Below are 27,469 nucleotides of genomic sequence, written 5' to 3' on the forward strand. Positions count from 1 at the left end.
AAAAATTAGACCATAATATAAGTCATTTTTTATTATTTTTTGTCTGTTTAGTATTCAATATACCTTCATTTAGTATATTAGTTCCGAATAAACAAAATTCATATTTAATAACATTAAACTTTTGTTCTCTAATAATATCAAATCATTCATGGAATGATCTACCACTACTACAATATTTACAAGTTATTATCTAGTAGTGATGCATTTATAGACTTGGTTATTTAAATATTGTAAAATTTATGATTTATTATTTTGTTTTATTATATTGTTGAAATGTTTAATTGATATGTTATTTATAGATATTTTGTTGTTATTTTTGTATGAAGTGGATTCTTACTAGTTTACGAGTAAATCCATGAGTCGAGTCTATAGAACTCTCACGAGTTTACGTAAACTCTCAATTTTAATAAACTTGTGTAAACATGAAAAACAATTATAAATGAAAAAGTAAATAAATAAGAAATATTCTTCAATGGAAGCTGGGAAGTAAAGAACTTGTGTGTTTTTATTGGATGGTTAGTCTGGTAAGGAATCATAAAGACATAATTTTTTCCCCAACAAAAGGGAACAAATGCATGATGAGATTTCTTGATTTTTCTGTTTTCTTATTCCACACCTGATGGTTATCTACAAAAGGGATTTTACTTACTATAATCAACTTCTCTTTTGTAATAGCTTCTGGAATTGGTTTAGAGAATTGTGAGGACGAGCCTGACTGATTATGACTGTAAAGGAAAAAAAGTGACAAGGGTTTACTATTTTGTCTGTTCCTATTTTGTTTTTTAGAATTTCTATTTATAATCTATGAAACTTTTTTTGCAAGTCAATGCCCCTTTTCTTTTTTTTCTATTCTTACCTTTAGTCTTTTTTAAGAGACTAAAGTCAGTAAAAAAAATTGAAAAAGTTTAATAACTAAAAAAGTAATAAACTCAAATAAAAAAATTGTAAAAAATAGCAAGAGGTAGAGTTGGCAATGTGAGTCTAGCTTTATGGGTCGGTCCAAAGAATTTGTAATTAAAACTAGAGTGAGCTCAATTAAAAAATGTAGCTCTGAAAAAATTCATGCCCAAATTGATGGGCTTATTGATCCAGTAAAATTTTGGCCCAAAAACAACTGAGCCTATTTGGTGCAAAATGATGCAGCATTAATGGTGACATTTTATTTATTTCAAAAGTTATTCATATAACTAATATATATACACAAACACACAAAGCTGCATGCGTAGATCAGATCATGCAGAGAACTAAAGTGGCGCCGCGTCATTTTTCCACTCCCAGTCTCGATCGATCAGCTATCCTAAGAGTGAAGGCAGGACAATTAATTAATATCAAACATTGCCTTATTTACAATCTTAACGTAGAAAATTACAAAATATATATATATGTCCAGAAACTTAATTAGCACCTTCTCATCGATCTTTAAATTTTCAAATAGTGAAAATGAAAGATGGAAGCACGTAAATTAATCAATATTAGTCATGTGATGAATAATAATAAAAGAAGAAATTAATTAAGAAACTGGTGTAGCATATGATCGCCTTCCTCCTCCCATTCTCATCATCATCTGCATGCATGCATAGGTTAATTATCATGTACGTAAAAATGGGAAAGGTACCTCTGCCCCTGAAACCCATTTCTTTTCTTCTTGTAGAATATATCAAAACAAAGACACAAATGATGCTATTGTACGTCATAATCTCCTCCATGGAATCTATTTATATATAGAGAGAGTAGGTGTTTGACTTTGAATCCTTCAAGCTCGATGATTTGATTGCCATTTGCCAATCCAAGAACCAACCATCCATGATCCATATACGTCGAGAAACTTTCTTGCTATAAATGGAAAATGAACAATAACAAGTTACATTTTTTATTGTGTGAACAACAAGTTACAATTCATTAGTGTGTAATTTAATTTCCTATCTTTGTAACTCGACTTTATTGAAATATTTTTTTAATAAAGAAATCATTTTAATTAATTCTTTAAGTGGAATAGAATATTGATTAACATTTTCATTAAGAAAAAAAGATACGTAAAGGATCCAGCTTTAAGAAAGAAGATTAAAAACGTAAAAAAAAAAAACTGTTCAATAAACAAATGTTTCTATTATACTAAGAACTTCCGTGGTAACCTCTATTTAGTAAACAAAAGTAAATGTTAATACTAGAGTACAGAGGAAAATGTCAGAATTCAGGAAAAAAAAAAGAATATCACAATTAATATATATGGTTACATCCATAGTACAATGAGACAGCTCTCCTGTATATATTATGAATGAACTTTGAAGCATGAAACCTAAATGAATAGTCGTTTCTTTTTCTTCATGTCACATTGTCACGTTGCTATAATGAACTTTCTCAGATAGCCTGATTCCTTTTCTTATTCATTGTAGAATCCAATAGTTTTCTCTTTGACAGTAAAAAGTACAAGTATTTAATTTGTCCCTTCTTTGTTTACAAAACGTTGCACTTTGAGCTATGTAAAGGAACATTCAATTGTATTTTTATTAAGAGTAATACGACAGTATATGGGATGCTGTGCGTACGATTTTGAATGTCCCGCACTGTTTTTTTCTGATTTTTTAATTTTATTTTTAACATCTGCACATATATGAGCAAAATAAGTTTGGGACCTATCTATAAGCTATCTATAAGTATCTTCCAAATAATTTAATTTTGCCTTATTACCAAGCAATTCCCACAAACGTGGGGTTAGAATTCAGAATGGACTGATGCGGTAAATGCCTGTACCAATTTTACTGGTACCAATTTTGTATTTCGAAATGGATCCAATGGAAAATGTCTGAAGCAACAGTGGAATGCAGGAAATTTTACCCAATACATAATGTTTAAGAAATAATTGAGCCCAAAATTAAATCCAACAATGTAAGCAAAAAATAAAAAGCAAGGAAAGAAAACCGACCAAAACATAATTATTTTTAATTTAGAGTACCACAAAATAGAATATTTTATAATGCAATGACATGATTTAGTTTGAAATAGAAATAAATTACAAATGGAAAATTGTATAAAACTATAAACTAATAATATCTTTTTGTTCCTTTTATTTTGGTATATAATAATATCCCTTAGTATAGTTCTTTTGTGATTTTGAAATTTTATCTGCAGAATATTATGGGTTGTCGCGTTCTCTACTCTAGCAGATTCTGAAAGCCACTTGCGGATGTAAATATTGTTCTTTAGAATTTGCTGGGCTTTCCAAATATTGTTCTTTCCCTGTACCATTCTCAATGATCAATAGTCAGGATGCTCTCTCTTCAAATTATGAAGAACCCTACTTTCTATAAACATATTAGCCTTGTTATGTTTGTAATTATGTTTAGTTGTTTACTAAATCGTTAAGACGTGGCCCTTTCCTTTTTCTTTGATAAGTTGAGCATTCAAAATCTCAATGCAATAACTTGTGGGGGTAATGAGAAAATTCTAAATATATCCTTATTCAATTTTATTGTATGTTTATTGCCAACTATATTAGTAGTGATTTGTTTCCATGATTTGGTGTAGTTATTAGCTTTCATGGTTATTAATGTAATTGGATTAATAATTTAGGCTTTCTTAATTATAATAATTAAGATCGACTTCTTTCAAAAATTATAATAGTTAAGACAGTAATTTCTTAATCGTCATAATTAGGACAATAGGATAGACTTTCTTGATTATAGGATCGATTAAAATTTATTCTTCTTAAGATTTATTTGTATATAAATAACGTACATGTAAATCATGTACATATCAGTATAAAATATAATAATGTCTTCTACCTCAATACTTCTAAACATTATTTTTTTTAATGAAAAGAGAAATAAGGAGATGTATAAACAATATAAATAGTCGTCTATCTTGTGAACTTAGCCCCTCCTTTAGTCCTATTATATGTACAGGAGATAGATAGTTTTATTCGGAAAAAAAAAAGGCAAAGAAGAATGATTTTGCACGCATCAAGCAAGAGACATTCATGAAGTCATGCGACAACCAATATTTCTTCCAGAAAATCGATTGAGCAATGGAATTAGCCGTTGACAAAATAAAATTATTGGATTATAAAATATGCATAGGGTATGACATTTTGGTATCATATATCCAAATATATAGTCAATTACCACTATACTTTATCTTTAACTTAGCAGGTATTATGGACCACAATTAAACCAAGCTGAGTTGCTGACTTATATAATAGACGCATCAAAGCATGCCAAACGACGCACCAGTTCAATCTTACAAAATTTATTACTGTCGAGTTTGACTTCATATATGATGTAAATATAAATCATCGACAACTTTGTGTAATATGTGAATTTTGTCCTGCTAAATTATAGGTTTATAGTACTTCGATTATATGTATTAAATCATGTCTAAATTAAATAATAATAAAAAGGTAATAAAAGTATTCATATTTTAGTATAATTACAAATATATTACCTCAATGTTCTGATTGATATGAATTAAAATTCAAATAATTTTAAATTAATATAAAAATTTATATAAATAAAATATGTAAAAAGAATTTTTAATTCAACAGTATTTTTTTTTTTTGGTACCACTATAATTCAACAGTGATTTTTAAGATAATGCTTTTAATTAAAAGTTATTAAATAATATAATAATTGGTAAGAGTTATATCATTAAAAGTAACATTTTTTCAGAGAAATCTTTAAAGTAACATTAATTTACTAAGTATATATAAACAAAATAAACTTCTATTTACATCATAACCAAATTTGAAAGATTTTTTTCCTTAATCGGCGAACGATACTGTCCGTTGGTGCCATTTTCTTAAAAGATTCTCTATGAAAGGAGACACAGGATCAGGGATGACGATATTATTATTGACATTGTAATAAATTATTAAAGTAACGTCAAAGGAAATAAATATTAATTAGAGGAGAGGAAGGCAAGAAAGAGATCAAAGGATAAAAAAAGAAAAAAGATATCAAAATCAAATAAAAAAAACTTCCCTTTTTAAGAAATAATATTTTCAGAAAACAATATTTTATGGGAATGTTTCTTAGTTATAATCTTTTAGTAAAAAAAATCATTACGATAAAAATATCATATTATTTAATATAATGAATAAATAAAAAAATTGGTATTGATTTCAAAAAAACTTTTTTTTGATAACGATATCAAAAAGGTAAAATTGCAAAATTGGTCCTCCACTATATCTCTAATTATGGATTTGGTCCCCCTATAATTTAATTTACAAATTTGGTCTTTCAGTTTTATAAATCCCTGCAAAATTAGTCCTAAAAGTTTGATTTGGACGTTGACCGTTAACCTCAGACGCTGACTGCCACGTGTCAATGTCTGAGTGGTTCCTCGTAAAGACTTCATTTTTTGTAGGTAAAATTATACTTTTGGTTCCTCAGTTTTACTTCAATTTCGATTTTGGTCCCCCTATAGTTTAATTCACACATTTGATCCTATAGTTTTATAAACCCCTTTATAAATTATTTATGCAAAATTGGTCTTTTGAATGGTTTAGCCACGTGTTAAAGACACGGTAGCTCTTGATCGCGCATTTCTTTTTCATTGCAAGTTTTTCACTCACTTGAAACCCAGAGAAAAATCACTCTTTGTCTCTCTCCCACTTCTGGGGTTGTTCAACTTAGGAAAGTGGCGCATGAATCTCAACTTGGGTTTGAAATTTTCAGATCTCTTACTTTAATAGGTTTTGTAATAACTCCCTCTTTTTTTTCTTTTTTTGCTCCCCCGTGCGATATTATGTGTATACGACTGCTTAAGTGGTCTATGCATGACAATGGTATTTTTGTTTGAAATTTGAAATACAACTTCTCCAGTAATGAAATTTGGCTAAATTTATAAAAGGATTTATAAAATTGGGGGACCAAATGTGTGAATTAAATTATAAGGGGACCAAAATCGAAATTGGAGTAAAACTGAGGGATCAAAAGTACAATTTTACCTACAAAAAATAAAGTCTTTACAGGAAACCACTCAGACGTTGACACGTGGCATTGACACGTGATAGTCACACGTGGCAGTCAATGTCTGAGGTTAACAGTCAACATCCAAATCGGGCTTTCAGGACCAATTTTGCAGGGATTTATAAAACTGAGGGACCAAATTTGTGAATTAAATTATAGGAGGACCAAATCCGAAATTAGAGATAAACTGGGGAACCAAAAGTGCAGTTTTGCCAATAAAAAAAAACTTATATAAAGTTTCCTAAGGATATTTTTATCAATCAAATATATTTTATTTATTCTTATAAATAACCTTTGTTATTAGATCCGTGATTTCCCAAAATTCCCAAAATTCATGAATCTTGGAAATCATAATTTTGGGCATGAAAAAATTTATCTTTCTATCAAACATGGAGTTAACTTTTTTGGATCATATTCTAGAAATTATTATTATTGAAAATCATCTATCTTGATATTCTTTTTTCATATCCAATAATTTTCATTCTTAAAATTAAAGAATCCCAAATTATAAACACTTCTTTTGAATGTTTACATTACTCGTGGAAAAAAATAATATTTGTGAGCTATGATTAAAATTGGATTATTTCTATTTGTCATGTAAAGCATTATTGGATTCTTATTTTTGTTCTTAACTTCAATATAATCTAATAAAAATAATTTATGTCAAAAATTAAATTTAAGTATCAATTCAATCTTAATTATAATATATTAATCACTTATATTTAAAGTGTATTATTCTTTTAATGTAATAAGATAGTTATGTTATATTGTAATTGAAGAGGATCCATCCTTTTATAATTATTGTAGTCCTCTTTTCTCTTGATAATATTTCTCCAATAATTCAATCCAATCCAATTAGTTTTTTTAAACAGATCTCATCCCATTTATTTATTGTAATACTAATAAACTTGATCCCTAAATAAGTAAAACGACAGAAATGATATTTGTCATTGTAATCAGAACAAGGTAGCATATATTTGTCCTTGTTTAGGTGTTTTGGTACACTCGGGTGCCGCAAGAATTATGAGAACAACCGCAACAAGTATACGAGGATTAGGAATCAACCTGTCCTTTCTAACAGAATAATAAGATTCAGGAAAATAAAATAAAAGACTTGTTGTCGTCAACAGACAAACCGTACGGTACAAACATTTAAATATATCAAAGATCTTAGGACACATACATTCATATTCATATACCTGAAAGAAAATAAACTCAAACAAGGTAAGCTATGTAGTTGCCCTCCATTCTTCCACCACCTATTTTGAAACATTCTCTCTCTCTCCTCCACCACATTTTAGGGAGCACCCGCGCTTCTTTCTGCGACCCACATCGCTGTTTTTTATTTTTTCATTTTTGGGGTTGTTTATTTGCTGGTTCCGTTTTTTTTTTTTTTTGTGGCTTTACCCTTCAAAATCGCTCCTTTACCAAAAATTTGAGCGATGAATTGTTGGGATCAGGTTCCTGTTGGCATCTCAGAGTTGGCTATGACAACCTCCGCAATGTTCATTGCATCAAAAGCCAAAAGCCTTTGATTCTTAGAAAAGCTAAAAAGGTATGCACACATTCACACACCAACTCTTTTTTGTTTTGTTTTTTTTTTTGGGCCATACAAAAATGGTCAATTTTTCCGTGTGTCTTTTCTCTAATTTAGCGTAATTCTTAATCTGTTTTTTCTTGTTTCGATTGATGCTTCAGCTGGCTGTTTCGTGGTTGCTGCTATCAAGGTTTGTGCTTTGCCCCAGATATCTCTTTTTTTTTTCACCATAAAAAAATTGATTTTTTCTGGTTCGTTGGTCTTGGTCGTCGAATAGTGTGAATTGGGTCATTTTCTGATTGCTATAGTTTTCTTTATTCCGGTACTATTTTCTCAAGGGAACATAGTCAATAAAACAAATGTTTGGCGAGAGAAAATTCTGGGTTTGAATAACGGAAAGTTAATTTCGTAGGCATGATATAATATTATAGAGAAGAAGGCACGTTCTTTTGAGGGTGCTACTATCAGTTTCAAATTTGATTAAATTTCAAACCTTTTTTTGTTAATTAGAATTATAATTTTTGAATTATTTTGACATCGTTGGGGTTGTACAAATTGAAATTGTGAGCGGTGAAGATGGATTCGGAAGGCGAGTGTGTTAGAACACCAAAGATGGAAGCAGAAGGGGCTCTGAATTCAAAGATGAAGGGTGCTGGAAACGTGAGCAGTAAGGATATGATATTCAGAGCTGATAAGATTGATCTCAAGAGTTTGGATGCACAGCTGGAAAAGCACTTGAGCAGGGTTTGGTCGAGGAGCATTGAGACTAATCGCCCCAAAGAAGAGTGGGAGGTTGATTTGGCCAAATTGGATCTGCGATATGTTGTGGCTCATGGGGCGTATGGTACTGTATACAGGGGCACATATGATACCCAAGACGTTGCAGGTATCATTTCTCATGTCTTTTTGTTTTGATTTTAGTTCGTAGAATAAGGCATGCTTTCCCAATTCTTTTTCTTCATGTCGTTGTATGTTGATCTAATGACACATCCAGTTTTTTTTATCAATGAAGTTAAATGTCAAGAAGATGTCTTTTACTGCCCCTTTGCTGGTTGGCTGAAAATATCAAACTGGCTTATAGAATTTTTTGCAGTGGGTTTATTTAGATTTTATCAAACTTAAATATTACTTCTCATATTCACTTTATGTGTCAAACTATATCTTTACGAATGTTTATGATAAATTTATGGCATGGGGAATATAGCAGTATACTAATTCTATTATCTTTTTGGGTCTGTAAGAGTAGGACAGAACGTGAAATAATTTCTATAACTTTTGTATTGTCATCTTGAATTTCATAGTGAAAGTGTTGGACTGGGGTGAGGATGGTGTAGCTACTGCTGCTGAAACTGCTGCTTTACGGGCATCTTTTAGGCAGGAAGTTGCTGTCTGGCAAAAACTTGACCATCCAAATGTGACAAAAGTAAAAAACTTAGTCTTCAATCTCATTCAGTTAAATTAATGACTGCTATTTTATATTTTAACAAAGTTGAAGAAGAAGTGGCTCTTACTGATTGCACACCACTGTTAGATGTCATTTTTGGAACTTTGCTCTGTTATCTTCTGCATGCTTAGGTTTCTGTTCTTGTTAACTGTTTAAAAGGAAATATATATTAAGTTCATAGTTCAGCACAACAATTTTCATTTAATGAATAACTTTTCAGATTAGTTATTGTTTTGTATTCATATGTGCAACAGTTTGTTGGAGCTTCGATGGGTACTTCAAATCTTAAGATTCCGCCAAAAAACCCTTTGAATGCCGACGAAGAGTCCCTTCCCTCTAGGGCATGCTGTGTTATTGTTGAGTTTGTCTCTGGTGGGACACTAAAGCAATATTTGTTTAAAAGTAGGAGGAGGAAACTTGCTTATAAGATTGTGATTCAGCTGGCTTTGGACCTTGCTAGGGGGTATGTCTCATTTTTATCATCTCTACAATTACAAACTGCATATCTTCTACTAATATAAATAATTTGTTTTCCCCAATATGCTCAGTCTTAATTATCTACATTCAAAGAAGATTGTTCATCGAGACGTTAAAACAGAGAATATGTTACTAAGTACTAGTCGGAATCTAAAAATAGCTGATTTTGGAGTTGCTCGGGTTGAAGCTATGAATCCAAGTGATATGACTGGTGAAACTGGAACCCTAGGATATATGGCCCCAGAGGTAGGTGTTTCCATGGGATTGCCTCCCAATTCTATTAGTTGTCTTTATTATTTCAAATACATCTTGCAACCTTACAAGTTACTAGCATGGCACTATTTTTATTTTTATTTTTTTGGGTATAATGGGAATAAAAAGGTTTGAACCTGTGGCCTCATAAAAATTATGTAAAAATGTGCTATTTCTATTAGTATTTTGTATGCATACATTCAGGGTTGTTTATTAAACAGTAACTCCCAGTTATTAACTTTAATCTTGAGATTACACTACATGTAGGTTCTGGATGGGAAACCTTACAACAGGAGATGTGATGTCTATAGCTTTGGCATTTGCTTGTGGGAAATTTATTGCTGTGATATGCCTTATCCAGATCTAAGCTTTGCTGATGTGTCATCTGCAGTTGTTCGCCAGGTCAGTTCACTTGACAAACTATTATATATGGAAACACTCTTCCATAGCATGTTTACCTATATATGTTACCCATGGTACGTAACATGAATTTTTGTATTCTTGCACAGAATTTACGACCAGACATTCCAAGATGTTGTCCAAGCGCCTTAGCAAATATCATGCGGAAATGCTGGGATGCGAATCCAAACAAGCGTCCAGAAATGGAAGAGGTGGTGAGGATGCTTGAAGCACTTGATACTAGCAAAGGTGGTGGTATGATACCTGAAGATCAGAGTTCAGGTTGCTTTTGTTTTGCCCCAACCCGAGGTCCCTAATTCTCGAACCCAACACAACTTGAATATGTTGCGTGTTCAAGAGATGAAGTCAAGCACTGTAACTGGCAATTGATATTTTATGGTTTTTGGCGGTTCACAGCTCAATATCCTTTCCTTATGGCCAGAATATTGTGAAAAGAAAGGAAGGGAATTGTATTTTATTTTTTAAATTTTTGGCTAAAGGAGGGATTTTCATTGCTTCTTACATATTGTATTTAGTACTGAAAACTGCTTTCTTTTGAGCATGAAAATGGCTTATAATCTCTAATCAAAGTTACTACTACTACTACTACTACTCGTGCCTGGCTGGCTACCTGGAGTACTGAGTTTACTTTGGTTCTTTATCCCTGTTTCGGTGGGGAACTCAATCTGGCAATTTCTGTTTTCTCTGAGGGACTATGTGTATTCTGATTGGGAGAGGTCTAAGATTTTCTAAGAACTTTTAGTCCAATTTTTTTTTAGAGAAACACATTCCCTAAGTGTTTGGTAGAGGTCTAATTAAATTAACCTTTTTCATTTTTTTTCCCTACACAAGTTTATCTATGGCCTACATCTGAATTGAGGTCCGAATAGGACTAGATATTTCTAATCTGCCTCTAGACATGGTATCTCAGTTTCTTTAATAAAAATTTGATAAGTTTTTAATAAATAAGATAAAGAGAGAACAAGAAGCCAAATATCAGTATGTTGTAAGGTTATATACACTGGTTGGCAACACCATCAAAACTGTTTGTATTTAGAAAAAAGCAGAATGATTGAATTGAAAACCGATCGAGATAACCCGCACGATACTTGGCATAAAATGAACCAAAAATTATTAATTAGTTTATGGAAATGATAGCATACTTTTGTTTTAATAATTTTCTTTTTCTTAGGATATTCTTAATGTTAAGCTGCAAGAATTTTTTAAATTTTTTTATGTATATTCTGGTCATTGTGGCGTTATAATTTTGTACAATTGTCTAACTGATTAAATTCGCGTATTATAGGTTCAACCTAAACCATATTGTACAATAATAAAATGTCTCTATTTCAAATAATCCAATTATTAGAGTTAAGGTTTTCATAAAATAAATGGATTTATAGAATTTTAAAATAATCTAATATTTAATCCAAATAGAGTTTTTTTAAATAACACACATCACTTTATTTTAAGTGATATATACTACACAAAATATAATTATATAAGTAAACAACTACAATTAATTTATCTCCTCCATGTATATAGAGTGATGTTATTTGTATAGTAAACTTTAAAACAAATTATATACAATAGAGAAAAAGGAAAAGAAAAAAAAGAGAGAAAAATAAAATAAAATTAGTATAATGGAAAAAAATATAAAAATCAGTATACCAATAATATTCCTCTGTATTTAGGCTAATGTGAAACTGAAAAATCGTGAGCATATGAAAGACAAGTGCAGCTGACACGTTACAAGGCTAATAAGACGAGAGATAGAGATATGTTGTTTAATGTTTGCAGGGGACATGCATTCGCCAATTTACAATTGCATCACAGGCCAATACATGGCAACGACCCTTTTTCCATCTTCTACTCTTTTGGTTCCCGCAAGCTTAAAGGAAGCTAATCCCATAACCAGAAACTCATCCTCCAAGTTACTTGTAAACTGCAAAACACTGAAGGAGCTGAAGCAGTTGCATTGTGACATGATGAAGAAAGGGTTGTTGTGTCACAAGCCTGCTAGTAACCTCAACAAGCTTATTGCTTCTTCTGTTCAGATAGGTACCCTTGAGAGCTTGGACTATGCTCGAAATGCTTTTGGGGATGATGATGGAAACATGGCCTCCTTGTTCATGTATAACTGTCTTATTAGAGGTTATGCTTCAGCAGGGTTGGGTGACCAAGCAATCTTGCTTTACGTTCAGATGCTGGTGATGGGCATTGTGCCTGACAAGTACACTTTCCCTTTTTTGCTGAGTGCGTGTTCTAAGATTTTGGCGCTTTCTGAGGGTGTTCAAGTTCATGGGGCGGTTCTTAAGATGGGTTTGGAGGGAGATATATTTGTCAGCAACTCTTTGATACATTTCTATGCGGAGTGCGGGAAGGTTGACTTGGGACGAAAGCTGTTTGACGGAATGCTTGAGAGAAATGTTGTGTCTTGGACTAGTTTGATCAATGGTTATTCTGGGAGGGACTTGTCAAAGGAGGCTGTTTCTCTGTTCTTTCAGATGGTTGAGGCTGGTGTAGAACCTAATCCGGTTACCATGGTCTGCGTTATATCTGCTTGTGCCAAGTTGAAGGATCTTGAATTGGGTAAGAAAGTGTGTTCTTATATCAGTGAGTTAGGCATGGAACTTAGCACAATCATGGTGAATGCATTGGTTGATATGTACATGAAATGTGGGGATATATGTGCTGCGAGGCAGATTTTTGATGAATGTGCCAATAAGAATTTGGTTATGTACAATACTATCATGTCAAATTATGTGCACCATGAGTGGGCCAGTGACGTGTTAGTAATTTTGGATGAAATGCTGCAAAAGGGACCACGACCGGATAAGGTGACCATGTTATCTACGATTGCAGCCTGTGCACAGTTAGGTGATCTTTCTGTTGGGAAGTCATCCCATGCTTATGTCTTACGGAATGGACTTGAAGGTTGGGATAACATTTCCAACGCCATCATTGACATGTACATGAAATGTGGCAAAAGAGAAGCAGCTTGCAAAGTTTTTGAGCATATGCCAAACAAGACGGTGGTGACTTGGAATTCGTTAATTGCAGGTTTGGTTAGAGATGGTGACATGGAATTAGCTTGGAGAATCTTTGATGAGATGCTTGAGAGGGATCTTGTATCTTGGAACACTATGATCGGTGCATTGGTTCAAGTGAGCATGTTTGAGGAAGCAATTGAGCTATTCAGAGAGATGCAAAACCAGGGGATTCCAGGAGATAGAGTGACAATGGTGGGCATTGCTTCTGCCTGTGGATATTTAGGAGCTCTTGATCTTGCCAAGTGGGTATGTACTTACATTGAGAAAAATGACATTCACGTGGACTTGCAGCTTGGCACAGCTTTGGTTGACATGTTTTCAAGATGTGGTGATCCCTCAAGTGCTATGCATGTTTTCAAAAGAATGGAAAAACGGGATGTGTCTGCCTGGACTGCTGCCATCGGAGTTATGGCAATGGAGGGAAATACAGAAGGGGCTATTGAGCTTTTTAACGAGATGCTTGAACAAAAGGTGAAACCAGATGATGTTGTTTTTGTGGCACTATTGACAGCATGTAGCCATGGTGGCTCTGTGGACCAAGGGAGGCAACTTTTTTGGTCAATGGAAAAAGCCCACGGAATACGTCCTCATATTGTCCACTATGGATGTATGGTTGATTTGCTTGGTCGAGCTGGGCTGCTGGAAGAAGCTGTTGATCTCATACAAAGTATGCCAATAGAACCTAATGATGTTGTGTGGGGATCTCTACTAGCAGCTTGTCGGAAACACAAAAATGTTGAACTGGCACATTATGCAGCTGAAAAGTTAACACAATTGGCCCCTGAAAGAGTTGGGATTCATGTGCTGTTATCTAACATATATGCATCAGCTGGAAAATGGACTGATGTAGCAAGAGTGAGGTTGCAAATGAAGGAGAAAGGGGTCCAGAAAGTGCCTGGATCAAGCTCAATAGAAGTTCAAGGATTGATTCACGAGTTCACCTCAGGTGATGAATCACACGCAGAGAACACCCATATTGGATTAATGCTAGAGGAAATAAACTGCAGGCTAAGTGAGGCAGGGTATGTTCCTGATACAACCAATGTCTTACTTGATGTTGATGAGCAGGAGAAAGAGCATTTGCTCAGCAGACATAGTGAGAAACTAGCCATGGCTTATGGATTAATCACTACTGGTCAAGGTATACCCATACGGGTAGTAAAAAATCTTCGAATGTGTTCTGATTGCCATTCATTTGCAAAATTAGTGTCAAAACTATACAATAGGGAAATTACAGTTAGAGACAATAACAGGTATCATTTTTTCAAGGAAGGATTCTGTTCTTGTAGAGATTATTGGTAATAGATTTATTGAGAGGGAACTTCTTACCTCTGGTTTACAAATCAAGTTTACTCTTGGCAATTTAAGTCAACATCAACTAATGGGCTTCTATTTTTTGTTAAAAGATGGAGCTTTAACAGAAGGGTAAAACACCAAATAATATTTGAATCACTCGGGAAACAGATACTCCAGATCATCGGCTGAAATCAAAGGACTCCATTTTTTGTTTTAAATTGTGCAAGAAGGAAGTGTTGATTTGTTCAACCCTATTGAAAAAGAAAATCTGCAAAAAGTAGAGCAATAAATTAGACGAAAAGGGAAGGAAACTAAACAATCCTAAGGGCATGACTCCCCAAAGTCACAAAGTTACTATTAACTTGTCTGACATGGCGACGAGGCAAATACACCAAGGCATTCTCCTAAGTATCATTATCTCATTTACCATGCTTGGCCACACTTGGCCACACTTGGCCAACGTTAGAGTATTAGATATCACCTCAACTCAAGTGAGTATATATTTTAGGTCACCTTAGATCAAATACTTAACAGATATTACCAAGCAAAGGTCACCACGTTAGAGAAATCAAAATCCTGCTTACTAGATGTATTTTGCCTTGAACATTATGTGTACGGATTGGTAATTTGAAGCAAAAAAAATGTGGAATCAAGTTTTATTTTAATATCCTCCATAAGCAACATTTTCTCACCTTTGCGTTGAACAAAATATGTTGACGAAATAAACTTTGAATTTAATATCCTCCGTAAGAAAAATGATGTTTTTTTAAATAACTATACTACATCTATTAATAATTTTGATTAACAGCATTCATTATGATAAAACTATTCTTCAAATACATCTGTCCAAACATAAATAAATTCATCCACTCACTTCTTTTACTAAAATCAATTTTATAAATCAACTTAACAGATTCTAATCCAAACAAATACATCTATCTGTTTGTTCTAAATTCTGCATGCAAGGAAGTATGGATTTCCTTTGTTCAACGCTATTGAAAAATGTGTAAACGAGGGTTTGCGGTGACTTAGATTTAAAACAAAAAATGTTTGAGGTGGCTCATGTAAAATCTTCAATCCAGGATTTTGACTAAGACTGAAATATCACGTGTCCTGGCCTCCAGGAGATGAGGGGACATACTGAGATTCAGCCATGTATAAAACGGAAAATAGTCAAAACCAGAAAAAAAAAAAAAAAAAAGTAAGAGGAAAGTATCAAGGAAGTCGTTCAATATTTGCAGGATACAGTACAAAGCCTCAAAACTAAATGGCTTCATTTTTTCATGATGTGTGCTCTAATGTTGGGAAAATGGAATCAACAAAACCATTGTACATTGGGTCCACCTTCCACAGACTAGCAAGATGAAAATGCGATGAGGTTTGCCGATGGATTTCTTCAATGAGCCAGATGGTGGCCTCAGCTTTGTGTGGATGAACTATGGTGTCCAAGGGCTTGTATTCATCCTCACTGCCAATTCTCAACTGATCCCATTGCTTGAGGAGAATATTTGTGAGGTAATGAAGAGGCTGTTCGTATATCTGTTTCATGGATCTGCCTAATCCCATCCATGAGGTGAATGGGATCATAGTGCCTCGATGATTTGGGATTGGGATCTGCTTCATGTAATCCTGATACATTTCTGCCCGTCTGATGAGTGCATCTGCGTGCAAGCATGACCCTTAAAGTAAGTGAATGCATAAGAATGGCCAACAACCTAAGATTAAGAAAGACACATACAAGCTATCTACAAACCAAAGTACAAACGAGTTCAGAGTGAAGGCCACAGTAGTAATAAGAATTTTATCTAAACGATAACAGCAATGAGTTACAAGCTAAGGATCCTGAAAGAGAATGTGACAAAGGTCTCGCATTTCAAAATGTGACTCGAAATTAAAATAAAAATAAAAATAAAAATCAGTCAGTGTTCTCTTAGCTGATATGCTTGAAAGTAGCTGTCAACCTAAACATTTTGAACAAAACAAGGTGATAAAAAAATCTCATTCAAGGTTGAATACATACATGTATTTGACATTATAAAGTAAAATTGATGTCTCACTAACAATTAACATTGAATAAGAACGAAACAATATGCCTTAAAACAGAACTATAAATCACAGATAGAGTTCAACATTGTGACCATTAACCCCATCACGCCTCTGACTACAGTGATGATCTGAGCATAGAAAAAAATGTAATAAGAGGCCATAAAACAGAAGTACAAATGATAGCAATATCCAGACAACAGAACACATAGAAGATGCAGTCCCAAACAACACACAGAGCAACCAAGAGGAATTCATAGTTACCAATAGCAGAAGCAGCCATAGGCCTAAACGCAACACACATAGGCCCAAGTACCTTACAGACTTCATATGAAGACCATGGATACCACTAGCCTGAAGACAAGCTTCTAGAATATCTTCACCTGAGCGCCAAAAGCAATTCCCCACGTTTTAGTTACTACCTGATTAGTTTACAAATTCGAAATTCTGTTATAACAATTTAGCACAAATATCTTGTAAAGAAATGGTTATAAAAAGGGGGAAAAGGAAATAAAAGGATATCAGATTTATCTCCCACAACTTAGCTTTTCTATTAGATTCTTATAGCTATCAACAAAACCATCCATACAGATACATTTGTGTTATCAATCATTAATGTCAAATTCTCCAATTGAGAAGTGATTTTGATTCTGCAATCCCTATGGGGCAACGCAATGCATAGAGGGAGGAGATTAATAATTCGCACAGGATTTATAAATAAGTAATTAAAGTGAATATACCTTGGGAATTGGTATCTATGGGGGAGTTAGGGATAGTTGGAGGGTTGGGACGAAGGGAGTTTGGAGAAGAAGAAGAAGAGACATCAATTTGATTTTCCCATGGAAATGACCTCTTCATCGCGAAAGAGGATGTTGATCCTGCTCAACACATGAATATTAAGTAATTTAAATTGAATGAAACAAAAACCCTACAAGTGAAGTGGAGGAAGCAAGTACCCAAATTGAATCCAAGTGCAGTCAGTGCACACTGCAAAGTGCAAAACCTCACTCATCCACTCTCTCACTTTAAACGCATCATATCAATGTTACTGTCAAATTCTTTGTCCGAGTAAAATTAATCAATTTTTTTAGAGATTAATCATCGCAAAATTAATAAAAAATTTGTAATTAATTTTTTTTATAAATGTTAATAATAAGTTAAAGTTAGATTTTTTTTTAAAAAATATTAAACATCTTGACCGCTTTGAGTTTGTTCAGATTGACTGAAAAAAATAGATATGCATTTATATTCAAAAATAAAGATTCAAATCTGACTAACTAAATGGTAGTATTTTTTTTTAAACTTTTCTTCTCCTTAAAAACAAAAGATTGGCCAAACACTATTTTACATCACTTCAATTTATTTAAGTTGTGGTATTTTGAGCCCCCATTTGAGACAAATAATAGATTTGAGTTTAATAGAGATTTTCTGTAGCAAAAAAAAACTTTATTAATCAATTAAAAATTAGCATCAGTGTAATTTTAAAATTTTAAAAAATTATTATAAAAAGTAAATAAATTTACCATATATAATATTTATAATAAAATAGAAGCATAAAAGACATTTACAATATTAACTTATAGACATTTTTTTATGCCATATATTTTAGTCGAGTTTACTAGTTAGAGTAGCAATATCACTATGAGTTCATAGCGTTTTTTTCTTTTTAATTTATATTTTTTCCTTCCTAGGTATTAAAAAGAAATGAAAATATTATACTTATATGAATATATTTTCTCTTAACCAAAGTAACCTTCCGCCTCACTCTGGATTTTGAAACCATTCATTCCGTTTCCGTATTCAACGTAGCCCTCAAAAATGCTCTCCAAGTTCCGAATCCTAAGCCTCTTCACTCACCGTCTTTCTCCTAGAACCGCCGCCGCCGCCGCCAATGGCTCGCACCACTTCCTCTGCACCATGGCGGAGTCACCGGAGCTCCCTCCGTGGCTCAAGTTCTCCGACACCCCGACCCCTCCAGACGCTGACTCAGACGACAACTTCGTTATCCCTTCACTCGCTCACTGGGTCGACACCCACATGCTCATCACCAAGCCCAAAGTCCTGACGCAATCACCCAAGCAAGACAACCTCGACGAACTCGACGCAATAACCAAAGTTCTCAAAAAACGCTACCCTTCTCCCGAGTTAGCTGCTTTAGCCCTTGATGGACTTAGTTTTCAGCCATCTAGCGGTTTGGTTTCGCAGGTTCTCAACAGATTCAGCAACGACTGGGTCCCAGCTTTGGGTTTTTTCAAATGGGCAAAATCTCAAACAGGTTATCGGCATTCCCCCGAACTCTGCAACTTGATGGTTGACATCTTGGGAAAGTGCAAATCCTTTGATCCCATGTCCGATTTGGTGGAGGAAATGGCAAAACTCGAACAAGGGTATGTCACATTGGAAACAATGGCCAAGGTAATCCGGAGGCTTGCCAAGGCACGCAAGCATGAAGATGCTATTGAAGCATTTCGCAGAATGGACAAGTTTGGTGTCAATAAGGACACTGCAGCGTTGAATGTTCTCATCGATGCATTGGTGAAAGGAGATAGCGTTGAACATGCCCACAAGGTTGTTTTGGAGTTTAAGGGTTTGATACCTTTGAGTTCTCATTCTTTCAATGTTTTGATGCATGGATGGTGCAGAGCGAGGAAATTTGACAATGCAAGGAAAGCCATGGAGGACATGAAGGAACTCGGGTTTGAACCCGATGTTTTCTCGTACACTAGTTTCATTGAAGCATACTGCCACGAGAGAGATTTCCGCAAGGTGGATCAAGTTTTGGAGGAGATGAGGGAAAATGGATGCCCCCCTAATGCTGTGACTTACACTACTGTGATGCTTCATCTGGGGAAAGCAGGGCAACTGAGTAAAGCTTTGGAGGTTTATGAAAAGATGAAGTGTGATGGCTGTGTTGCTGACACTCCAGTTTATAGCTGCATGATATTCATTCTTGGCAAAGCTGGGAGGTTAAAGGATGCTTGTGATGTGTTTGAGGATATGCCTAAGCAAGGGGTTGTGAGAGATGTCGTGACATACAATACTATGATTTCTACTGCTTGTGCTCACTCGCGGGAAGAGACTGCTCTTAGGTTGCTTAAGGAAATGGAAGACGGGTCGTGCAAGCCGAATGTTGGGACTTACCATCCGTTGCTCAAGATGTGCTGCAAAAAGAAGAGAATGAAGGTGCTCAAGTTTTTGTTGGATCACATGTTCAAAAACGATATAAGCCCTGATTTGGCCACTTACTCGCTCTTGGTAAATGCTCTGTGTAAAACCGGAAAAGTTGCGGATGCTTACTCGTTTTTGGAGGAAATGGTCTTGAAGGGGTTCACTCCGAAACCCAGCACGCTCAAGGGATTGGCTGGAGAGCTTGAGTCCTTGAGCATGTTAGAAGAGAAAGAGCGTGTTGAGGAATGGATGGATCGCTTCTCGCAGAAACAAAACATTTAGCTGTTTTCGCATAAGATGAACTATTTCTAAGTCTGCTTGTGATTGATCCCTAGAGTTTCGTCCCATGCCATGAATGAAAATGGAAATCACCTTCGTCTTTGGGAATGAATCTTGTGCTATTTTCACATCATGTGAGGATTTTGTTTTTATTCTTCTCTTCTTAAAGGTAGGCAAATTTTAATATAATTCCACCTCTCGTACATTTAAGAAGAGAAAGATTGACACATTTTTACGTCAATTTTATTTGCTCGATGAACTGATTGGAGTGTACTTGTGTTTTGAACGTGACTTATGTATGTTTTCTTCGTACTCAAGTAGGCATGATTACCGATTGTAAGAGAAACAGATGTGTAGTTCTTATTTTACACTAGTTGCATCCTGTGAATCTGTGACAAAGAGTGAATCAAGAAACACGTTAGAGAATTCGTTGCTAATAGCCCTCTTGTAAACCTTGTTAGTAGAGCTGCTAAAAATTCAGGTTAAACTTGAGGAATACTACCACTTAAGGTTAAAATTTGATTTGGTTTAGAACATAACTTATAATAAATATAGTTTTAAAAATTGAACAAGATTGTACTGTTTGACCAGTTGGATGACAAAGTGGTATAGTCACTCATTTAAACAACCTAGAAAATAAATGGAACATAAAACTAGTTAAATCAGTCCAGTCAAACGAAGTTGTAAAACATGTAAAGCATTGATAATAACTAGGGTCAGGTAGGGACGTAGGTTTGTACTTTAAAAAATTATCCGGTAGATTGGACTCGACTTTGAAAATTCTAAATATTTTGTTTTTGCATGTTTCGAAATGTTTGCCTTTTCCAAATATAAGTATTGTTTGTTATCGATTTAATTTTGGAACGGCCAATAAGCTGTGTTTTACAGATATCGTAAATATCTTGTGTAAGACATTTGTTGTAAAATTTTAAGTTTTCAAATGTTGTCGCAACCAAAAGTCTCTAAAACACGTGATTTCCAAGGTTCCGTGTATCTTAAAAAGAGAGTTAAGATTGACAAGTATTTTGGTTTGCGTCCAGTCTAGCTTGAAAAAGAACAGAAACAAGTTCGGGGAAAAAAATTAATCAATAATCATTTAGATGAAGCATTATAGAATGTGTATAAACATATCCTGATAAAAACCTCTTAAGACGTAGAAAAGGTAGAAAATAACCTAAAAATGTACAACATTTAATCTTGTTAGTGAAACTTGTATAATGCTGAACACGGGGTTGTGGGTTGTGGCATTGGCACGGGAATAACTTTTAGTGTTTTTTAACACACCTTCCCAGCTCACCTCCTTTGTTATTTTCACGCCAAATTCAAGAAAGACGTAGAAGCAATCGGTTATCCAAACATACACTTAAAGGTGTTTCCTCATGTGTTGGGATAATAGAGAACTTGACATTTTATGAGAAGGCAACCTTCTAGCCATTGGCTTTTGCCACCCGAGTCTTTCTAGGAATTCCTCAATCAACCTATAAATTCAAATTGATAAATATGAAGAGAGTTAAGGGATAAAACTTAAAAGCAGTAAACCACATAAAAACTAACACGCACATGCTGCAAATAGCCTTTTGGGATGCGGCCAGCTCATGGTCTGGGAAAGATTCTTCCAACCGAAAGCTCAACCAAACGTACAGATCCAACACCTGCAGTTTTAGCACCAATCAAAAACCGAAAAAATTTAAGAGGTACACTGTTTCAAAATTAGTTTAAAAATGGAATTATTAAAATTTTCCATCAAATGAACGAAGGGAAAAATATTGTCAACACTGTACAGTGTTCATGCCCATGGTTATTAAAATGATGATTAAAGTCATGACATTGCACATGGCCACAACCATTGATTGACCCCTGACAATTAAGTTATGAGGCAACAACCTTTGGTTTGTGCCAAGGTTCACCCTCTCACTAGATCATTCAAGCAAATTAAAAAAATGTATAAAAAAAAAACCTTGTGGATAGATTCCAACTCCTTCAGAGCAGCTGGCGTCTTGGGCACTTTGAGTGACCCTGGTGTAAATATTTCTCGAAGCCGGACAAGACCTTTCTTTGCATAATTCTCTGCAAACTGGTTTATCATAAGATATGTCATTTTATGACCATTCAAACTAGCATCAACATATTTCATACTAACAATATGATAATTACCTGTGCTAGGCCTTGAGATGAAATTTCATCATCCATGTCAGCTGGGCTGAGTATTATAACGATCAGTTAAAAATTAACTGAAAAGGCTAACTAGTATAAACTGTAACATACAGACACCCTAATTTTTTCATTCCACCAAGTTTTCAATTCATAGAATAGTCCTACAGACATGGATCGTGCATTCTGCAATTTTGTTATTTCCTGAAAAGATAAGAAAGTACCTGATACAGAAAAGGTATTTCTCATGTAATCCAAGGGGAAGCTCGTCAATTACAGCAGCCACTTTCTAGTACCAGGCACCGGCATATACAAACAACACCCACCAAACAAAAGGAAACCCAGTAAATAATAATAAAATAATGAGATAATTGATAACTGATTACTAATGAACAAGAAGACATCATTGATATGAAATAGTCACAATTCAATGGCAAGGCAGCTATTAATAGACAGACATACCAATAATTGCTCACAATTAACAATGAAATAGTTTTCAGATAATTTCGCATTGTCAAGAAAATGCGCCTGCAATATTTAAAGAAAAAAAGATACATAATTATTTAGTTTTGGGATATAATAAGATAATGCATTAAATGTTAAGACACCTAAGGATTTTCAGCTTCAATAATTCGGCAGATGCAGTTGAGTGCAATAAGATGCTTGCCCACTTGGTAAGTAACTAGCAATCACAACTTTTTTTGCACTTTTTTTTTTTTTTGCACTTGTAATGGACAACAATGAAAAATAAAACAATTTATAGAGTACCATGGATGACAGAATGGAAGATAATGCAAACAGAAACAAGCAGATATAACTTACCAGTATTTGATAGAAACCATTTCTTGGATGTAATCGTGAATACATATACATCAGATCAAAGGTAGGAAGTATGCCAGCACGCTGTATCAGAATAAGTAGTATACACAAATCATCAATAAAAGATAAAGTGAACTAAGTTCAGATAACAGTGCATATCTACTAGAAGCTTTCTATGTTTCAGTTTTGCCTAGGTTGCATGTAGGGTAGTTAGGTGTTTGGTTACCTCTAAAATGGGTGATGGAGAATTCAAAGATGAATGGAGCAAGGGTAGATCCTCTTCATCCATGCATGTTACTTCTCCTACAGGAAAATTTGACCCATATCTACCAGCTCTCCCTGCAAGAATAACACATGATCCAAATAGACAAGACATATTAGCCCAAGCCTCCACTCATTCATAAATTATAAAAATAATATCAATTAGAACACTGAATCATTTGGTAATAGTAGTAAGTTTTTCGAACCCAAAGTGGATTCCAAATCAATTACTTAAATAATGTAATAAACATTAAAATTGAATCAATGAATATCTAAAAAATAATACAAAAAAACATCAACAATAATAGAGACATTCTTGCTGTCTGAAGGAGAAGTTTAATTTTATTTTATTTATATAATGTAGCACAGATTTTTCCAAAAAGACATCTTTTGAAGGTCCCACAGAATCTTGACATATCCAAAGTGTATCTTAGAAGATATGACAAGTATCATAAAAGCAACAGAGTCAAAATATTAATTTATTATATGCACAATGTTAAATGCAAGTACCTACCCTGAATTACCCAGCAAACTCAGCATCCAACAAGGGTAAAATATAAATAAAAATGATGCTTTGATGTCTACTTATCCAAGCTATCAAATTCAATACATAGCTCCAACTGCATACCAACTGGCAAAAACTAAGAATAGAAAAACTATGAAAAGCTAATACTCAATGTTACACTGCTTGAAAGTCGATTAAAAATTTGTAGAATCTCCAAAAATAATTGAATTGTATGCTTAATTGACCAAAAACAATTAAAACAACATAAAACATCAGTGTTAAGATATATCAGATACAATCCTTTAATCAAATTCAGGAACAAGGCAAATCCACTCATATGAATTACATGCTACCTGCAATCTGTTTGATCTCAGGTACAGTCAGATCTCGCACCTCGAAACCGTCGAACTTCTTCATGGTTGAAAATATGATCCTAGAGATGTTTAGATTAAGACCCATTCCAATGGCATCACTGGCCACAAGAACATCAAACTCGCTACTTGCATCATTGAACATGCTTGCCTGCAGTCCTAATGAAACTTTAAACTCGGCAAATTCTTGGTGTAGAGGAGGGACAATACAAAGGAAATGGGAAATATTTATTAACATATTCCAATAAATATAGCAGTAAACTAAGTTAAACCTATAAATTGTAGACAAAAGAAGAGAAAAAATTTCCAAACAGAGATGAAATAACACTGAAACCACATAAAACGCTTATGGTCAGCAAGAACATTTCTCCCAATGAATGAGAAAACACAAAAGAACAAAACAAATGGCATAATTTTTGTATGAGCCATAAATGTTAAATTCTAAAGATTGCATTAGCATGAAACAAGTGTAATTCAAAAGGAAAACCAAATATTACTTAGACAGAGGTAGGAGCTCACACCTGTCTTGTTCGAGTCTCTGGTGGCAGTGATCCATAAACTACTGAACAAAGATGCTTTCCTTCTTTCTCAATTCTTTTCTGAGCAATATGAATATCAACTTTTACTAGTTAATTTGCAGTGCAGAAACTAACTTAAAACATGTGCAATGGAATTTGCACAATTCACAATACATTAGCAGCTTGCATTTTTTATGAGATAAAATAGCATCCCAAGTGTCATTCTCTTATGTTAACCAAAATGGATGACGTCTTTTTTCAGAACTATTTACCAAGAGAATCAAAAGGGAACAATAACAATAACATGGAAAGTGTATAAACACAAAAGTTTGGGCATAAAACAAACTATGAAAGCAAATTTCAAAAACATGTAAAAGCTCACCTTCAATTTGTATATCTCCTGACGTGAAAAGGTTACAATGCAGTCACCATTTCTTACATTAGAGAAAGATCCAAGAGGAACCTTCAGTGGGACTAAAGGTGACAGTCTCTCATAAAATTGAACCTGCAGCACACAAGAAGAAAACTTTGTGAGAGAAATCAAACATTTTAATGAAAACACCATGAATAAGCAGAGGACCTGGACAACAGTTGCTAATGAAAATATTGGTCTAATGTATATGCTCCCTTCCCATCCCCACAAAAATGGTCTTGATGTTGTTCAGAGACTCAACAAAAGACATAAGTTTCGATACCTCAATTTCGTCACCAGTAATTTTCATTATCTCCTGAATAAGGGGAACAGCAGCTGGATCACCACAAAGGTGAAGTTCATCAGCAGCAATTCCTAATAAAGCACGTGTAAATGAATATCCCCTTGTAATACACCCTATCATCTGGATGCAAAAAGAAAGATAATGGTTAGATGGGAAAAGAAATCACAATAAAAAACCATGGAAATCCTATAAGTTATTTTCATAGAATCACAAGATATGGAATAACAACTAGCAAAGCCCACAATGCCATCAATGCCTCCTCAAATGTAGATGTTTCAGAAATAAAAAAATTAATTAGTAATACAACTAAAATTGAATATCTGACACTACAAGATTATGATAAGAGCCAAACCTGTAAGGTGGAACCTAAAGTTCTACCCTTTTTTCAATGTGAAATTTATTATGTCGGTTCACATAAAACTAAATAAGTCTTGGAGTTATTTAGATATAATATGAAAAAGAAATCTCCAAACGAAAATTTTACTTGCCTGAATTTCATCAATAACAGCACACTGATAATCAGCTGAAACATCAACCATTTCAACTGTGACAGCCTTATGATTGGCACCATCAACTTCATCTCTTTCCTGACCTGTAATGAGATCACAAGGAACTTGTGCCTTGTTCAACCGTTTTGCTATCTCCCATGCCAACAATCTTAAAGGACCACAATATACACCTGCGAAGTACAAAAAATACTTAATCTGCTTACTTAGTTTTCATCCTTCCACAGTATTGTTTACCTTCACCATTGCAAAAGATGGATAACCAACTTACCAGAAGCACTTGACTCAAGTTGCTTCAGAGCATGATGTGTTTTACCACTATTTGTTGGACCAACATGCAGGATAATCCTGCGATGTTTCTTTCGAGCCTGTGGATACCATGTATGAGGGCAACTAAAACAACCAATAACTAAGCATCAGCATTCAGAACCATTATATGTAAACTAAAATTACAAAGTCATGACCATTGTCATAAAGATTTATAATCAAATAAAGGTTTACTAAACAGCTTTTGAGAGCAAAAGTAAACAACTTTACTTGCAAACCGATAAAATATAGGGCACGTATGCTTACGTCAAGTCAGTAAAATCATTTCTGATGGGACCATTACGGCTGCTATATGGATGCACCTTGTTTGCAGCACCACCTAAACTTTGAGACTTGAACTGAAAGTACAGACGAAAAGGCTCCTTTTTACCTGGATGGGGATGAGATGTGTCATCAAAACGATACAAACAAAAAAAGTAACCCTATAATGGAATTCAAACGAGAACAAACATATGGGCAATGTGAATTTTAGCGATTTAATCGTTCCGAGTTCAAGGGAAAAATCATAGGAAAATACTTTTTTTTATCAGCTCAGAGTATTTGATGGTGAAACTTTGAACAAAAGCGAAAAGGAAAACAAAGAATAACGAAAAGGAAATGAGAAAGATGGTAATAAGGATTTGAAGGAGGAGGGAGCGAACCGAGTAGAGAGCGAGAGAATAGATTGCGGTTACGGCGAAGAAGAAAGGAAGCCATTGTGAGTGTGAATGCGAAGTTGGATAGAAAAAAGTCTGATGGAATAAGGAATGGAACGTGCGATTGCGGTAGCGGTGGATGGATCCAAAACGTTGCTTTCTTTGACCACACAATCTGCGAACCTTACTCCCCGCCACTTCAGCCTCTCAACAAGACCCAAACCCTTTGGTGCAGGAACGAAACCAGAAAGTAAACAAGATTTTTCTTTTTTCTTTTTTTTTTCTTTCAATTTTTCAATCATAAATTGTTGTTTTTATAACTTTTAAATCGTAAAACTGAAATTATATATGGTGGGTCTGGCCAGGGGTGCGTAAGTGGATTGGTCTTTCTGCATTGTGGACCCATGGGTCAACCAAATCTATCCACGAGTTTAGTTTTAAAAAAAATTCAATTTTAATAAAAATACAATATAATCAATCAAATTAAGTTTAATAAGAATGTAAATAAAATCTCAATAATTAATCAATTACATAAATATCAATAAAATAAATAATGTAGGAAAGAGATGTAATTTACGTGATGTCGCAGAAATCAGCTTAACGTATTAGAAAATAATGAGTTTAAAACATAAGTCATGATTATAATCCCCAATAAATCAAATTAATAAATAGTTTTTCTTCTTTTCATTTCAAGAGAAAATCAAAGTCCTAAAAAGAAAAAAGTAATTTGATTGAGAAAAATCATT

At 34.1% G+C, this 27,469-nt stretch overlaps 5 protein-coding genes across 11 annotated transcripts; 3 read left to right on the forward strand and 2 right to left on the reverse strand.

Annotated features, from left to right (window-relative positions):
* The first annotated feature begins 7,041 nt into the window (after positions 1 to 7,041).
* On the forward strand, positions 7,042 to 10,684 carry LOC100820513 (serine/threonine-protein kinase STY13). 2 transcript variants are annotated; one of them, XM_006590344.4, is made up of 9 exons: positions 7,042 to 7,190; positions 7,427 to 7,521; positions 7,665 to 7,693; positions 8,080 to 8,389; positions 8,805 to 8,926; positions 9,202 to 9,410; positions 9,496 to 9,670; positions 9,944 to 10,078; positions 10,186 to 10,684. In XM_006590344.4, the coding sequence occupies exons 4-9, from the start codon at positions 8,080 to 8,082 to the stop codon at positions 10,390 to 10,392; spliced, it is 1,158 nt and encodes a 385-aa protein (XP_006590407.1). In that variant the 5' UTR covers positions 7,042 to 7,190; positions 7,427 to 7,521; positions 7,665 to 7,693; the 3' UTR covers positions 10,393 to 10,684. The 2 variants fall into 2 exon arrangements, with proteins under 2 accessions (XP_006590407.1, XP_003537586.1); XM_003537538.5 differs by having other exon boundaries at positions 7,113 to 7,521.
* Positions 10,685 to 11,298: 614 nt separating this feature from the next.
* Positions 11,299 to 14,456, forward strand: LOC100805041 (pentatricopeptide repeat-containing protein At3g22690). Its single transcript, XM_003538599.5, has one exon. It carries the CDS (start codon positions 11,866 to 11,868, stop codon positions 14,428 to 14,430), a length of 2,565 nt encoding a protein of 854 aa, XP_003538647.3. The 5' UTR covers positions 11,299 to 11,865; the 3' UTR covers positions 14,431 to 14,456.
* Positions 14,457 to 15,448: 992 nt separating this feature from the next.
* Positions 15,449 to 17,547, reverse strand: LOC100780782 (protein RDM1). 5 transcript variants are annotated; one of them, XM_014763727.3, is made up of 4 exons: positions 17,424 to 17,547; positions 17,208 to 17,345; positions 16,784 to 16,850; positions 15,449 to 16,085 (listed from the first exon to the last, which is right to left on the reverse strand). In XM_014763727.3, exons 2-4 carry the CDS (start codon positions 17,323 to 17,325, stop codon positions 15,890 to 15,892), a joined length of 381 nt encoding a protein of 126 aa, XP_014619213.1. In that variant the 5' UTR covers positions 17,326 to 17,345; positions 17,424 to 17,547; the 3' UTR covers positions 15,449 to 15,889. The 5 variants fall into 5 exon arrangements, 4 of the variants coding, with proteins under 4 accessions (XP_014619213.1, XP_006590409.1, XP_014619212.1 ...); XM_006590346.3 differs by lacking the exon at positions 16,784 to 16,850; XM_014763726.2 differs by lacking the exon at positions 17,424 to 17,547 and having other exon boundaries at positions 16,732 to 16,850; positions 17,208 to 17,348.
* Positions 17,548 to 18,205: 658 nt separating this feature from the next.
* Positions 18,206 to 20,260, forward strand: LOC100806111 (pentatricopeptide repeat-containing protein At3g22670, mitochondrial). The gene has a single exon (XM_003538601.5). The coding sequence runs from the start codon at positions 18,286 to 18,288 to the stop codon at positions 19,915 to 19,917; it is 1,632 nt and encodes a 543-aa protein (XP_003538649.1). The 5' UTR covers positions 18,206 to 18,285; the 3' UTR covers positions 19,918 to 20,260.
* Positions 20,261 to 20,995: 735 nt separating this feature from the next.
* On the reverse strand, positions 20,996 to 27,034 carry LOC100789328 (DExH-box ATP-dependent RNA helicase DExH16, mitochondrial). Of its 2 annotated transcripts, XM_003537566.5 has the most exons (16): positions 26,730 to 27,034; positions 26,335 to 26,458; positions 26,033 to 26,154; positions 25,744 to 25,934; positions 25,235 to 25,375; positions 24,922 to 25,044; positions 24,543 to 24,620; positions 24,004 to 24,172; positions 23,111 to 23,223; positions 22,888 to 22,968; positions 22,528 to 22,593; positions 22,290 to 22,354; positions 22,069 to 22,114; positions 21,872 to 21,988; positions 21,475 to 21,566; positions 20,996 to 21,392 (listed from the first exon to the last, which is right to left on the reverse strand). In XM_003537566.5, the coding sequence occupies exons 1-16, from the start codon at positions 26,782 to 26,784 to the stop codon at positions 21,278 to 21,280; spliced, it is 1,698 nt and encodes a 565-aa protein (XP_003537614.1). In that variant the 5' UTR covers positions 26,785 to 27,034; the 3' UTR covers positions 20,996 to 21,277. The 2 variants fall into 2 exon arrangements, with proteins under 2 accessions (XP_003537614.1, XP_014619214.1); XM_014763728.3 differs by lacking the exon at positions 22,528 to 22,593.
* Positions 27,035 to 27,469: the final 435 nt, after the last annotated feature.

This window comes from Glycine max, chromosome 11 (assembly GCF_000004515.6).
Source record: "Glycine max cultivar Williams 82 chromosome 11, Glycine_max_v4.0, whole genome shotgun sequence".
Taxonomy (NCBI): Eukaryota; Viridiplantae; Streptophyta; class Magnoliopsida; order Fabales; family Fabaceae; genus Glycine; species Glycine max.

Coding starts and splice junctions, on each gene's coding strand:
- LOC100820513 (XM_006590344.4), top strand. CDS start 8,080: ATGGATTCGGAAGGCGAGTGTGTTAGAACACCAAAGATGGAAGCAGAA. Junction 8,390..8,804: donor TGATACCCAAGACGTTGCAG/GTATCATTTCTC, acceptor TGAATTTCATAG/TGAAAGTGTTGGACTGGGGT. Junction 9,671..9,943: donor TAGGATATATGGCCCCAGAG/GTAGGTGTTTCC, acceptor CACTACATGTAG/GTTCTGGATGGGAAACCTTA.
- LOC100805041 (XM_003538599.5), top strand. CDS start 11,866: ATGTTTGCAGGGGACATGCATTCGCCAATTTACAATTGCATCACAGGC.
- LOC100780782 (XM_006590346.3), bottom strand. CDS start 17,325: ATGAAGAGGTCATTTCCATGGGAAAATCAAATTGATGTCTCTTCTTCT. Junction 16,086..17,207: donor CATAGATACCAATTCCCAAG/GTATATTCACTT, acceptor GCTTGCACGCAG/ATGCACTCATCAGACGGGCA.
- LOC100806111 (XM_003538601.5), top strand. CDS start 18,286: ATGCTCTCCAAGTTCCGAATCCTAAGCCTCTTCACTCACCGTCTTTCT.
- LOC100789328 (XM_003537566.5), bottom strand. CDS start 26,784: ATGGCTTCCTTTCTTCTTCGCCGTAACCGCAATCTATTCTCTCGCTCT. Junction 26,155..26,334: donor AATGATTTTACTGACTTGAC/GTAAGCATACGT, acceptor TGGTTGTTTTAG/TTGCCCTCATACATGGTATC. Junction 21,393..21,474: donor CAAAAGGCTATTTGCAGCAT/GTGCGTGTTAGT, acceptor TTGAATTTATAG/GTTGATTGAGGAATTCCTAG.